The sequence below is a fragment of the Hypomesus transpacificus genome, chromosome 14 (genome assembly GCF_021917145.1).
Source record: "Hypomesus transpacificus isolate Combined female chromosome 14, fHypTra1, whole genome shotgun sequence".
Lineage (NCBI taxonomy): Eukaryota > Metazoa > Chordata > Actinopteri > Osmeriformes > Osmeridae > Hypomesus > Hypomesus transpacificus.
The window spans coordinates 7,058,929-7,074,491 of record NC_061073.1 but is presented as its reverse complement, the minus strand read 5'-3'; the positions used below and the strand labels follow the sequence as shown (position 1 = coordinate 7,074,491).

General features: G+C 39.5%; 1 protein-coding gene across 5 annotated transcripts; it reads left to right on the top strand.

Moving 5' to 3' along the window:
* The first annotated feature begins 7,920 nt into the window (after positions 1-7,920).
* On the top strand, positions 7,921-15,536 carry bnip2 (BCL2 interacting protein 2). Of its 5 annotated transcripts, none has more exons than XM_047034167.1 (12): positions 7,921-8,293; positions 8,897-9,308; positions 10,362-10,457; positions 10,613-10,695; positions 10,818-11,000; positions 12,148-12,330; positions 12,422-12,524; positions 12,631-12,762; positions 12,870-12,956; positions 13,046-13,144; positions 13,586-13,621; positions 14,596-15,536. In XM_047034167.1, exons 2-12 carry the CDS (start codon positions 8,932-8,934, stop codon positions 14,651-14,653), a joined length of 1,437 nt encoding a protein of 478 aa, XP_046890123.1. In that variant the 5' UTR covers positions 7,921-8,293; positions 8,897-8,931; the 3' UTR covers positions 14,654-15,536. The 5 variants fall into 5 exon arrangements, with proteins under 5 accessions (XP_046890123.1, XP_046890126.1, XP_046890124.1 ...); XM_047034170.1 differs by having other exon boundaries at positions 7,935-8,284; positions 8,916-9,308; XM_047034168.1 differs by having other exon boundaries at positions 7,938-8,284.
* Positions 15,537-15,563: the final 27 nt, after the last annotated feature.

The window sequence follows — 15,563 nt, the reverse complement described above, 5'->3', positions numbered from 1 at the left end:
TGCACTGTGGGAAGGCGAGCGATGGCAAGCGATTCGCGTCGCTGCAGTGTGAACGCACTGTTAGGCGTCTCACAGTAGGACATTGCTATGTTTTGCCCTGGCCACACCTGTGGTTCTCATGCCTTGGTGTTTTTCAGAGCCAGTAGAAAGATCTCTTTCCTAAGTTTTTATAACTGTGACCTTTATTGCCTACCATCTGTAGCTGCTAGTGTTTTAGTTCCACAGGTGTATGTTCATGAATTGTTTATGGTTCATTGAACAAACATGGGAAACATTGTTCAAACCCTTTACAATAAAGATCTTAAAGGTCACATGACATGAAAACTTCACTTTAGGAGGTTGTTTAACATTAATATGAGTTCCCCTAGCCTGCCTTTGGTCCCCCAGTGGCTAGAATGTTCGATAGGTGTAAACCAAGCCCTGGGTTTTCTTCTCCGCCTTTGAGAAAATGAAGGCTCAAACGCTTGGTTTGAAAATCTCCTCCTTGTGATGTCGCAAGGAGCCAGGCTACCGCCCTTCTCTCTGCTTTGCCCGTCTAGATAATCTGGCCCGCCCATGAAAAACTGAGCTACAATCGTGCAAAGGCAAGTGCGATATCGGTTTTTCCTGGAGAGACGGGATCATGGCTAGCAAACGAACGAACATAACAGTTGCTCAGTGTTTGGATGTACAAATCAAAACAAAAGTATTTTTTTAGTTCCTTCATCCAAGCCTCTGCACAACCAGTATCTTAATTTTATTTTTGCTGGAAATGTGCCGGCACAACTTGCCAACGTTTTGTATGTCTGCGCCAAACATTTCTGGATCATTACTAACTCTCTTAGGTCAAGCCAGAGAATGTCTAATATAGAGAGAAATAAAAATTGTTTTATTGCACAATAGTGATACAAACAATCAAGGCACAAAGTGTTTGTAGATCTGTCAAGAAATGTTGACAGCTTTGAGGTAGCAACAATATATACCAAAAAACATTACACATAAAGAAAATAAGAATACAGGAAATAAAGATACTGCGGGTCTCCTTAGTCAAGCAGGGAATGTAAGTCCAACAAATAAAAGAGTCTATTGGCGTTTTCCTTAAACATACATCAAAGAGATGTAGCAAATAACTTAAGCTAATTTTTCCAACTGTTGATGTGGGGTTTGACCTTCAAATACTTACACCTATAAATAAACTGTTTACACTGTACAATTAAGTTAATTATCAAGAACTCTAGATTCTTATCCTTCAAAAATATTCCAGCTTTTTCATTTAATGGCTGCAGCAGTATGCCTTTAGATTGAAGCCAGTGTTGAAAAGACAGCCAAAATTCCACAATCGGTTCCAATTGAAAAAACACATGTTCAACCGTCTCAATATCGCTCTCACAGAAAACACACAAGTTATTTTCCCAACAAAATTTTAAATGTAGGAAGTGATTCGATGGATAGATATAATTTAATATTTTAAAAGTCACTTCTTTGGCTTTTGGTGGTAGAGGAAAGGACAAGAATTGTTTCCTAATCTTTCGTGCCTCTTCATTACTATAGTCTCTAAGAATATATTTTCTTTTCAGTTGAAAGGGATAATATTTTGTGCATAATATATTTCTAACAAACTTGTTAGTGAACTGCTTGCTGTTCAAACTGATACCTTCAACACATAGAGGCCTCATCTCTGACATAACATTGGAATACACCAAAAGTTGTTGAGTCATTGTTTTGAAGGGAATTGGAATGAGTTTTATCACTATAATGTATTCTCTAAACGAACACTGAAGACTAAATTTATCACAAAATTCTGTAAAATGTGCCAGATCCATTCATTAATTGAGATACAGACCAAATTCCTTTTTCCATCCAAGTGTCTAAAAACAATGACTTCCTATTGGATAAGATGTACCTGTTGTTCCATAGGGGTGTATTGTGAGGAGTAAAGTTGTGTTTATAAATCAAATTCCAATAGAGGAGAACTTGCTGGTGGAAGTCTGATAACTTTGTTGGCAGTTTACATAAATCATAGTCACATCGCAATAAAAATTCAATACCTCCCAAATTTTGGAAAATCGCATCCGGTATGGTGAACCAAAAAGAGCTTTTGTGTGAAATAAATGATTTTAGCCATTTTAATTTAAGAGCACCATTCATCACCAAGAAATCTATTGCATTTAGTCCACCCTCTTCAACACTCTTAATCACCGCACATCCGCTTTTCTAATACAGTGACATTTATTTTTCCAGATAAAGTCTAAATTTGTCTTGTTAATAAGTTGTGCCATTTTGTCTGAAACCTCCAATGAAAATGCAGGATAGATAACTCTTGAAAGGCTTTCCATTTTAGATAAAAGGACCCTTCCAAATATAGTTATGTCCCTCTGTAACCAAGAATTTAAAGTTGTTTTACATTTCTCTACCCTTTTATAAACATTTTCTCTCTCTTAATTCTTTGTTCCTGGTGACAGTAATACTCAAGTATTTGACTTGCGATTTAACTTTTATGTTACAAATTGCTGGAGCCGTCTGATTATGTAAAGCAAATAATTAACATTTGTCAATATTTAATTTCAAGCCTGCTACTTTAGTGAAATGATCAATGGAGTCCAAAACTTTGGGGATTTGACTTTCGTTTTTTAGAAATAGTGTAGAATCATCTGCAAATTGACTTACTACAATTTGTTTGTCCAAAATGCCTTCTGTACCATTATTTTTTATCTTAATTGACATAAGTTCAGCAACCATGATAAATAATAGAGGGGAGCTGTTGCAACCTTGTCTAATGCCTCTTTCAACGTTAAATATTGAACAGGTAGCATGATCCAGAGTTACACAACTGTTAATGTCACTGTATAACATGCTGATTAAATCTATAAATTTGTTACAGAATCCAAAATATTTACGAGTTTTTAAAATAAATTGGTGTTCCACCGAATCAAAAGCTTTGTAAAAAATCTAGAAATAAAATAAATCCACTCTCTATAAACAGATGACTATAATCGATCAAATCTAAAACCAATCTTATGTTATTGTGGATAGATCTTCGACCAAGAAATCCAGACTGAGTTTCATTTATTATCTGGGGCAAACCTAATTTTAGTCTAGCTGCAATACATCCAGAAAGCAGTTTATAGTCTGTGTTGAATAATGTAATTGGTCTAAGATTATCTAGTACTCTTTTATCCTTGTCAGGCTTTAGAATCAGAGTTATCAAACCCTGCTTCATGGTAGCATTAATTCCCTTCTCTCTATACATTCTTGTAGTGCCTTGAACAGCAAAATTCTAATATAATTCCAAAAAAACGTATAAAAGCTAGCGGTGAATGCATCAGAGCCAGGGGATTTGTTTACTGACAATTTCAAATTCAGAGCATCCAATTTTTCTATTCTTAAATCCACTTCGCAACTTTCTTTAAATACGTCATCGATGGTTGGGATGAAATTTATAATTTTGTCAAAGAAATTATTGGAATCAACACAGATGTATAAAACTTACTGTAAAAGGTGAAAACTTCGTTTTCTATTATTTTATTTTGCTTACATTCTGTTCCATCTATCAGTAATCTTGTCATCGCCTTCTTGTCTTTTCTTTTCTAAGTTGCAAAAATATGAAGTGTTTTTCTCTCCTTCCTCAATCCATTTAGCTCTTGACCTTACAAATGCACCTTGGGCTCTCTTCAGATATGTTATCTATTGGGTTTGTAGTTTCATGAGCTTTTCATTGTTTTCAACCCTTAATTCTGGTTTACTTCAACATTCACTGATTTCATAAAACAAGTTGCTTTCCTCCATTCTCCTTTCCTTATTAAGCGCTTTGCTAAATTTTATAGAAAATTCTCAGACTTTATATTTGACATATTCCCACTTATTAGAGTAATTAATTATGGTGTCGGTAGTTTCAGTTTCACTTATTATTTATTTTATTTTTGCATAGTAATCCTTATTTTTCAGCAAAGTAGTTTTACATTTCCAGTACCCTTTGTTGCTGTTTTTTCAAGAAGTTGGATTTAGCGTTTCTGTTATACAGTGATCAGTTAAAGGGGCTTTAGAAATTGATGATTGAAAGGTAAAATTCCCAAATGCATCAGCAGCAAGACAGTAGTCAATTTTAGATTTACATGTACCATTATGTTTGTACCATGTATATTGTTTTTCCTCAGGGTTTAAAATTCTCCATATATCAACCAGGCAGTTGATATTCATAAATTCTCTAATTATAGGGTGGTAGTGGTTACTATAAAATGTAGATGGCCATCCATCCTTCCATTTATCAGGAGTCATATTCCAATCTCCTCCCAAGTCTGTGGGGTGGAGAGCTTTAAGCTCTGATACAGTATTAGTAATCCTATCAAGCATTTGTTTGTTTTGAGAAACAGTTATATATGCTCTGTATGTAATGATATCTCCTGGGAACCTCTTAAAACAGATTGCTACACCAGCAGACATGTTGGTACCATGACTAAACAATATTTGATCACCCCACTGGTTGGACCAGAATTTTACATCTGAGTCGGAAGAATGGGTTTCCTGAAGTAAAATGCATTGTGTTCTACGCCCTTTACAAAATAAAAATAAAGCTTTCCTTTAAACTATGTTTTTTAGACCCCTCACATTTAATGTAGCAGATGAAAAGGTGCAATTGAACATTGAGTTGGATAAAAAACAAACCAATCCAACAACGGAACTTAGAAGTAACTTGGAAAGTTGTCCTACGCTGTAAGTAACAAATAAAGAGTCCCATGTTATTCTCTTACACTCATTTTAGGTTTATAAGTCGAACCTGTTTATCCTATTTAGCCAATTCGCCGACCCTCTATGTATCCATGAGGCCCACGGTAGTAAGCACGTTTTCCTTCCTGGCGAGCTTGATCGATCTGTGGCCACAACTTCTTTCTTGCCTCCCTGTCCTCCAGCGGTAGCATTTCAGCGAAGCGGATGTTTCTCTCCTTGCATACCAGGGAATCTTTGCTTCGGCACCATATTTCCTCCTTGACCAGCCCTCCTTTCGACCAACCCGGTGGACAATGTCGACGGCGTCCTCTAGCTGGCGCTTTTCCATGTCGGGAGCGATCTTGGTGAACAGCAGTGTTGCCAGGTCTGCGGTGTTCCCGCGGAATTGGGCTACTTTTGAAGTGTTGCCGCGGGTTGATTTTTTTGTCCGCTGGTTGGGGTAGACCTATTTTGCATGCAAATTACATTAACATCTTTAAATACAAATTTATATTTTAAATGAAATCATTTATTTATGCCCAAATCCTACCAAACAGACTCCAGATCAGCACATACACACATGGACATGGGGCACGCACACATGCACACACGCACTGTGCGTGGGCACACGTGCCTAATGCTCTCAGTCTCCTGAGAAAATCTCCTGAAAACTGGTTTTAATGCTGGCATACTAAACATTTGGTGTTACTTTGTAGATATTACAATAGATTTGGCAATGAAAGCAATGCTGTTGGACTTTAAAAGCAGTGTATATGGTTTGGCAGGGGCATATTTTGAGTTCTGATATTGGGCTGGTTTTTGGGCTGGTTTTATTGGCCATTGGGCTGGTTTTGTCACACAGACCTGGCAACCCTGGGTATAGACCAATTATCACCCTACGTCACACAACTGTCAAGCAGGCTCAACTGCGCATGTCGGATGCAAAAGACGAACTTCTCACCAGTCTATTACACTTGGAGTGTCGATCAGGTCATCATATATCTCTGGCCACTGGATTGCAGGGCTTGATATTATCTTTTTGAGGCTCTTGGCCTTTGGACAAATACATTTACGTTTCACTTTTCTATGCACAAAAATCACTTGACCCCGATACCCTTAAATAGCCTGACCAAGTAATCGGGCAAAACTTGCCTGGCTAACGCAGGTCGCTTTCTCAGGCAAATGACGAATCAAACAGGCTCGGTTAAAAAAATCTGAGATGCTGGCTATCTTCATCAAGCTCGTATCTACATTAGGCGCTCCTCCCTGACGTTTCTGGTGTATAATGGAGTGAAATACAACATTGTGCCCACTGCCAGTGAACAAGTCTGACTGAGGCTAAAGTCAAAACAGTGTAACGGGGACACCGTCTCACTCAGATTGCCAGTTTAAACAAATCAGAAAAATAATCGGACCAGCTGGCTAAAAGCAGAATTCGCATATCTCTTGAAAGCTGCCCTGCTCGACTTTTTAGATGTAAAATTGACTGTAAAACTGTAAAATTATGAACTTTTTGACATTACGTGAAGACATGGTTGCCGCTCGACCATGCGATCTGTACCAGGCGACATTCTCACTCAAATTTCAAGACTTTCGTGACCCAAATCAAAATTCTGATGCGACAGATCAATGGGTAATCGCTTTCTCTCTTAACGGCTGTCGTCCTCGACCTTTTTGGTCTTTTTAAATCTAACTATTTGTATTATCCATTTAAAATGCTATCCTTTTCCGGTTTCCTGCAACCACGTTGCACACGCACCCGAATGTTTACAAACAAATAATCGGTCTATACTATAAGTATACTAGAATATGGATAGTACACTTTTAGTTCACTTTTGATATACTTTTAAGAAATATGCTTAGAAAATAGTTCCCTTTTGATATACTTTTAAGTATGCTTTGAAAATAGTTCACTTTTGTTAGAAGTATACTTAGAAAATTTTTCACTTTTGATATACTCTGAAGTATGCTTTGAAAATAGTTCACTTTTGATTTATTTTTAAGTATGCTTTGAAAATAGTTCACTTTTGTAAGAAATATACTTAGAAAATAGTTCACTTTTGATATACTTTTAAGTATGCTTTGAAAATAGTTCACTTTTGTAAGAAGTATCCTTAGAAAATAGTTCACTTTTGATGTACTTTTAAGTATGCTTTGAAAATAGTTCACTTTTGATATACTTTTAAGAAGTATGCTTAGAAACAGAAAACGGTATACAGTTCTTATGGAGTAGGATGTACGTTTTCTATTATTATACAGCAAAACAGTCCAAATAATTTTGAAGTACATTACAGGTTTAATTTTTTTGATCTTTTTCATTCTAATTATTAATGTGTATGAAAATCTATTATGTATTGCACATTGAATCTTTATTGATATTGAAGCTGTAACCTTAATGACTGCCAAAACATTCTGAAGCCCTATAATCTTATACTAATAATTATCAATTGGAGTATTAATGGAAAAAAAAGGAAAAAGCTACTTGAGAAAGAAGCAGACAGAAGGGTTGCATTATGCATTTTGCCCATTGGAAGCCACCCTCGACACATTTGTGTAGGTACCAATTGTTTCGAAAGGTCGATACCGCTTCGTGAGCACGGTATCGAGCACAACATCAATACTATGAGTGTGCACCTCTGCAAACCAGAGTGATCAGATGAAAATGGATAAATTCGAGGCATCTTACAGCAACGGGGGCTACGAGCCATTGCGATACATCCTTTGTAAACATTAGCAACATGTTGCCGCCCCTCTCCTCCTCATTAGCATTTAAAGCTACAGACACAGAAACAAAGCGTTTTGAGGAAAGCTCATTGTGGGACTGCTCGTAGTGGCTGTAATTATGCACCAAGGCTGAATTTCGGGAAAGATACTTCAGATACAGTAATAGGGACCCATTAGGCCTATAAAGCATCCAAAAACAGCATATCATGTGACCTTTAAATAAAGAATAAGACGTTATTTCGACTTATAGGCCTATACAAAATTATCTTTAAAATACAGTGTCCTGAAAAGGGGACGTCTCTTTTTTTGTTTACATTTACATTTATTCATTTAGCAGACGCTTTTATCCAAAGCGACTTCCAAGAGAGAGCTTTACAAAGTGCATTGGGCACTGATAATAATAAGATTTTGTTGTTGTAGAATGTAGAGTATAGTGTGTGCGTTTTACTTACGAAGAAACCAGTTCTGGAAGAAACGTTAGCGTTCCCTATTTACTAAACCAACAGAGGGCAATGTCGTAGAATTTGTTAGGAGGGGTGGTGATGATGACGACATGTGGCTAGCAACTCTGGAAAATAGTGTTGAGTTGAGCCCGGACCCCCAGTTGAAGTTGATTTAGTTTGTTTTTGACCGTTTAAATGGGAGTTTACTTCATTTAACATGAGTCAACCTAAGATTCTGGACAGTCAGGTTCACAAGTGTAGCTAATTGGCTCCTAATGTTGTTCATAAAAGCTCTGTTTATGGACCCGAAGTCGTGTACCGTTTTATAAGCTTTTGCCTCCTCGCGGTGTATTTGTTGGAGCATATTTCATAATTTTTCAGGCCCGCGACGGAGACTCTAAATCTATTTTTTTTTTCACCGTTCACACGCTGACGTAAGTTATGTAAGTTGCACAGTTATGTATTAACTATAGCTAGCTATATAATTTTTCTGAGATCCTGATTTGAAGGTGTGTAATTGTTTTGTTTATTCTGTGTATGTGGAGCTGTCCCGTTACTCTGACACTACTGCACATCGAACAAAACGAACAGACCTGGTCAGTGGCTGGTTTACGGGGTTTGCAGGACAGGAGTGGAAAAGGAAGGCGGAAGAATTTAGGGAGTAGCAGACTAGCAACCCAGCCAGCTAGCTGGGGCTACGTACTGTGCGAATGCAAAGCGATTTCCCGAGCTAGCTTTTTATCTTCTGACAATTATTGTGTTCAACAGTAAAAAAATAAATGTGGTAGTTATCCTTGCGCGATATTAATTTTTCTACCAGAGTAGAGAGAGTTTTTGAGCATTTATTTGCTAGCACCAACTAGTCACACCACTACACTAGTGCTAGCAGTCACCGTGCATTAGCAACAAGTCAAGTCCTGCTAGAGTTAAGGGTATTTCTGAGTTGCACTTTTGTGCTTGATAGCCAGCTTGCTAGCCTCGCTTTTGGGTAGGCCATAGACAGTGGTGTTGAGTCATTTTATTGCCATCTCTTTTTTTTAACTTAGATTTCTATGTGGAAAACAGCAGGCGAGAATCTCCTATGGCTACAGATGTGATTGAGAGTGAGGTGGTGCTGAAGAGTGCGGGCGAAAGGAGTCTGAACAACAATACCAGTGAATTACTTGACATGGATTGTAAGACTTATGAGTCACTGGAAAGTAACGTTGGTGAGATTCAGAGTCCTTCATCTTTTGGAGTATCTGGAGAAGAGTACGAAGCAGTAGACGACCTGCAAGACAGCAAGTCTACTTCTACTTTGGAAAATGGCGAAGAGGCAGCGCCGTGGAGTCCAACCCAAACAGGAGGTCCACTTCAGGAAACGGCAACTCTAGACAATGGACAAAAACAAGAAGCGCAGCGAAGCTCTACTCCTGTCACTGTTCCCCAGCAAAGCCCAGCATCTGCACACAACGGAAGGTCTGATGTCCTTACTGTTTTTGTGTGTTTTTCTAATTATGAGGACACTGATAGTACACTTCATATGGACATATGCTTGAGTCACCTCATACCCATTCCATTGTTGTAATTTGCATCCTGAAGTTTCCCTGGGTTTGATTAGGGGTGTTGGAACAGAGCTGTAATTAGAAAAGGAGGAGGTTGTTTCAAATAATCATAGAGCATATCAATGTTTCCTTAGGAAATTGCTGTATCAACATGTCAAAGCATGTTTCAAACCTCTGCACCCCCCCCCCCCCCCCCCCCCCCCCCTCTCTCACACACACACAGTTTATATTAAGAAAAGAAAATGAAATTTAATGGCTGCATCCTCAGTAATAATAAATAAAAGAAGCCCACCCACATTTGAAAACAAGCCTATGCCCCTTTCTTAAAGGATGTGGCCAATTGGGCACCTAAGTGATGCTGTGTTCTGGTGCATGGTCCTTAGGTTCCTCAATCTCATGGAAATTCCTTGTACATTGCTCCCTCTCTTAGCTGGATTGCATTGTAACATGGAGATTAACACTGCATAACTGCTATACTGATGTTGTGGAATTTCTTGAATGGAAAAATGCTGTGAATGTTTTTGTGTCTGGTTGTGCAAGTACATTAGTGTTACTGATTAACACACCAAAGTAGCTCTGTATACCGCAAGGAAACAGATGGATAGGCATTTGAAAGTAGTGTAATGGTTTATAATCTAAACCCTAACTTTGAAGCCTTTTAAAAAGCCAATGGCCTGCTTGGGATTCTACTTACAAACTGAGTTCAGAGTGATTTTTAATTAGCTGGCTGAATTAGGTATTGATTGTCCACACACACCATCTGTTATATGCTGAACTCTGAACTTGGCTTGGAAGGCAGCTGTTAAGGAGTGTACTAGTCACAAGCCACAGTTTACAGATGAATAATTAGACTGGCTGATTTATGTCAGTGTTCTTTAAATTATGAATGTTTTGAGGAACACTGAGGATCTCATAGTGAGATCAGAGGAAATTCAAATGACATTTGAATTTGACTTTTGTTTGGCAGTCTGGAGCGTCAGGAATCCGTGGCAACGACAGAGGCTCGTTTGAGAATGGAAGGGGTGGAGCTGAAAGAGGAATGGCAGGATGAGGATTTCCCCAGGTGTGGCTCCAGAGTACCCCCCCCCCCCCCCCCCCCCTCATGCCAACCACACAATCTTTGTAACAAGTTCTCATGAATGCCTGAGTAGCACATTGGGAGATGGTTCCAGCCTTTTCTCTAGACATAAAGACCTGACTGTGAGTCTGCATTTCTAGGCCATTACCCGAAGAGGAGGAGGAGGAGGACATTCATCTTGATGATGATCTCTTCACTAGCACATCTGGAGAAGAACAGCCTGGTACAGGATCTTCTCAAACATCACCCTTCAGACGTCTCACTCCACTGTTTCCAGTGATTACATATGAAGTGATTGAATGATTAAGTGTTATTGTTTTTTGTGTTTTATATGCCCCCCTTAAGGTGCAGGCTATGCTGCGAACAGTACTAAGAAGACCAAGAAGAAACTGGCTGCTCCAGACATCAGCCTAACACTCGACCGCAGTGAGGGCTCTCTTCTTTCAGACGAACTGGACGAGAGCACTGAGCTGGACCTGGATGACATAGACACACCCTCAGATAACAGCAATGAGTTTGAATGGGAAGGTATAAATTGGAATTTAAAGCCCGCTGGCATATATTATCCTGCAGCATAGTCCACCTTTTGTGTTGAGTTGGCAGGTTGTCTTTAAAATCGCTTAAGACGCACTCGGAATGGAGTGAAATCCGTTGCTGGCGCAATGTTTGGGAAAATAAGAATGACAGGCTTTTTGAAGAGGTTAATGGCTTGACAGATAGCCAAGCATACCCGCCTTGTTTCCTGGTCAGCCTTAAAGTGGGACAATACTATTCTTTCTCAGGTCTGTTTCTCCCAGTGGTGAACCCCCTCAGTGGAGAAACCAATTTTCCTTACCTAACCTTTCAGTGGTGTGACCAAGTTTTCTGAGTGTGGTTGAAATGTGCTGTTGTGTTTTTGTGTTTCCACACTGCTGCTTTCCTTTGTCGCTCGGAAGGATTGTTTCCGTTCTTTGCCTGGAAACAGGCCCCAGGCCAGCAGCAGGTTTCTCTCTTCCATGTGGTAAGGTCTCCTGGACAGCCCCTGGTTTCCTCACTGCTTTGGCTCAATCAACCAAAACGTTCCAGATTCTGTTCTTCTGCCTCCAATTCCATTATTTGAACAAATTAATGGTGTGACCATGTGTTGTCTGTTGCATTGAAGTCATTTTTCTTGTTTTGTAAGCATGCCCTCACTCCTTATCCCTTTCAAATCGTCTATGGTTTATATCCCACTTCTCAGACAGATAGCTGAGCTGTACGGGGAAGATATGCTTTTTTGGAGATTGTTTTAGCTTTATGCAATTTTTAACATGTTGTCCCTCCTACTTATTGCATGTTCCACATTCCATACACCGTACGATACGTGATTACTGGTTCTCTTGTTTGATTGGGGGACATGTTGATCAGGCAATGGATCAAAGGCTGGATATGTATATATGTATATATTGTAATATTTTCTGGATATGTGTTATTAGTACTCCAGGTGTTCAGGTAAGTTTCAAAGACGTCCATCCACCATTGATACAATTCAGCTCTAGATACTAGTCTATTCCTAGTCTATAAGAGATCATGTTTTGTATATTGTGCTCCACATACAATGTCAGAGTACCTTGAATAAGAAATGATAAACTGGGGTATCAGTAGCTCCAGTATGTGCCAGATGACCTACTGGCTGAAGAAGTTATTTATGTTTCAGATGACTTGCCCAAGCCCAAGGCCACAGAGCTGCTGCATAAAGGTGTGGAGTCGGTCCAGGAGTACTCTGCCTCAGAGGAGAGGGATGAGGGCCGGCGCTGGAGGGTTTTCCGCATTGGGGAGCAGGAGCACCGCGTGGACATGAAGGCCATTGAGCCCTACAAGAGAGTCATCAGCCACGGAGGTCAGGGGTCTGTCATGGACAAGAGAGCCTGAATTATGGCTCTGGAAAGAGCAGTCCAGTTACCATTGTTGTTTTATTTGTGTGTGTGCAGGTTACTATGGAGATGGGTTGAATGCCATCATTGTGTTTGCTGTGTGCTTTATGCCTGAAAGCAATCAACCAAACTACAGATACATCATGGACAATCTCTTCAAGTAAGGCCTTTTTATTTATATATTTGTATCTTAAAAAAACAAAACATGTTTTCCTTGACTTAAGATCCCCACGCAGGGCCCCAGCTGATGCAGTTTCCTTGTGCAGGTATGTTATTGGAACGCTGGAGCTGCTGGTGGCTGAGAACTACATGATTGTGTATTTGAACGGGGCCACGTCTCGGAGGAAGATGCCCAGTGTCGGCTGGCTCAGAAAGTGCTATCAACAGGTTGACAGGAGGTGAGTCACTGCCACCATCTGTCATGTACAGGAGTGTCTGTAGAACCAGGTCCCAGATACATAAGATGATGTTCCATCAGGGTAACAAGACTTATTTATTTCGCCAGGTTAAGAAAAAATCTCAAGTCTTTGATCATTGTCCACCCATCCTGGTTCATACGAACCCTCCTGGCCATTACTAAGCCTTTTATAAGGTAGGCGCTCAAGTGCTTGATAACAACAAGGTCAGCTCTACCGCACTGTTGAAACTCACAGACTTAACATCCCTGCTGTGTTTTCTCAGCTCCAAGTTTACCCAGAAGATCAAGTATGTTTTCAGCCTTACTGACCTGGCTGTGCTGGTCCCCATGGAGTATGTCTCTATACCAGAGTGCATAAAACAGTAAGTAAGCTCTGCCCAGACACTGTCAGCTTATTGTCAAGGGCATCAGTCGATCGTACTGTATCAGAGGAATAACACAGAGGGTACATTTTGGGGAGCTGTGTGAAGGACTGAGCATTTTCCTCTGCTGACTTCCTCTGTCCTGTCAAAGCAATTGTTCTGAAGCCTCTTGCGCCAAGCTGAGAACTTAAGATTTGTAAAAGGTAAATAGCTGAATTGAGAAGACGTTAAGACAAACATGGATTTTCTCAAATAGGGTGGGTAAATAGCTTTTCCAATTACCTGTTTTCTAGAAATGCATTAGCATGGTAGCTGATTGTGCTTCAGCTGTTGTCTACTTCTCTCTTGGTATCTGTCCATAGTGCTTCTTTAGATATTTGGTTGCTGTTGGCTGTTATATTTCTCTATACCCTAACCCCTTTTCCCTACCCCCCTCCTAAGGTTTGACGACGAAAAAAATAGGAAAAGCCATAAAAGGTATCTACACTTTCACCCTAGAGCTGAGGCCAGGTGTCGAGGCATCTCTTGCATTACTTGACACTAACAACAAATCTGTTGGTTGGCTTTGAGGAATGCAACTAAACCCCTCAGGCTATATCCCTACTCTAAAGGACATTGTCACCTTCTGAACTAGATAACCTGAGTGGTACCGTCCTATGGAATATTAAGATTCTTATCTGCTCATAAATCAAGGACAAGGGGTTCTTAATTTATATGTGGTGGTGGTAACCATGATGTATGTTGTCTGTCCCAAAGCTAACCAATGCATTGATTTCATAGGCCTCGAGTACAGTTTAGAAATAATTATATTAAGAATGGATCCCAAGTGACTATCTTAAAGTGCACAAGAACGACTGTTGTGTTCTTGGTATGAAATATTTCTCAAATTCTGTGTACGTTTGTTAACAGAGTAATGAGGATCATTTCTTTAAAACTCACAGGTTTTGAATTGAAGTGGTAGGTTGGTAAGAGAGCACGACTTCTGGTGTTTGGGTTTTGAAATTCAGTGTTGAGACTGAAGGGTTTGGACTGGTGTCGAGTCACCAGGGTTTTGATTGCACAGTTGCCATGGCTGCATATGGCCCTCCTAACCAGTATTCACCCCACACTTAGCTTGTCCCTTCACACTGCTGGCTGCATGACTCTGCATTCCTGCAGTTCTACCTCAGTGTACCCTACACCCTTCTGTGATGCTAGCCTTTGCTTATGCAAACCAAATATTTTCACTCTTTGTATTCTCTTAACAACCCACCACTCATGCAAATGGCTTCTGTTGACTAAATCAAACAAGTGTTTTTATTTGATTTTTTCCTCACCAAGTGTCTCTGATATGAAAATGTAATTGGCACATCAACTTATTATCAGGAGAAACAGAAGGGTTTAAGGCTTTTCATTGCTAAGTTGGTTTCAGTAATACAAAGGTGTGATGTCCGCCTGCTCTCCTCCCTCAGGACTGATCAGGACATGCACGGCAGAGTGGAGATGGCTGCTGCCGCACTTCCTGAGTGAGAGCTGTAGCACTGCCAGGCCAGGACAGAGGAACACACAGAGGAAAAACATGGATAGAAACACAGTAACTTGTGTGCTGCGACTGGAGTCTAGCTCTTTTTGTCAGAGTGCCTTTTTGCGACTATACTGCCTGTTACATTATGGAACTTATCTGTCAGCTGTGTTAGTGTTCCATTTGCCTGATATCTGGTTGTTCTCTCACTGCTCTCTTTCAGATGTTTTGAAAACCTCTTATAGATCAAGCATAGATATCTTTTGATGTTGTCACAGTTGCTGTTGCCATGTACTTAAGGCACTCTGTTTCAAATGGTTGATGCATGTTCTTTATTCAATTTAAATATATATTTATATTCAAAAGGTGACTAAGGACAGAGATTAATATATTTTTTATGGTTGCTTTGATTTGAATTTGAACCATATTTTACGCTATTAGACAACTGTTGCGTGGCATTGTTTAGAGGAGGTTTCATTGAACAAGAATCCCAAGTGAAATAGTGTTATCTGAGTGTCGTGGGTGGGTGCCATTTAATGTATTTCACTCTAATAGTGAGAGTGTATGTGAAACAGTGGATACTGTACATTTCTGAACCCAATTGTATGCTTTTATTTATTGGAAATGACTGCTTATCAAAAATGATTTTTATAGAATGTGTTTTACAGTAGAATGCATGCATTACACAGTAGCTGCTATTCATGTAAAAATGAATAAACATTAAAGGTCTCTACTGTACAAGGCATTGCTTACATAAAACTGGATTTATGTAAGACTCATGAATGTAACTACACAGCAGTTATTTTTCGATGGTGGCTGTGCATATAATATTTTGGATGTTTTGTATCAGCAGACAGTCAATGCTGAAATAAAATAATCTTGAACACGGAAGAAAAAGTCCATGGCTGTCAAATTGCA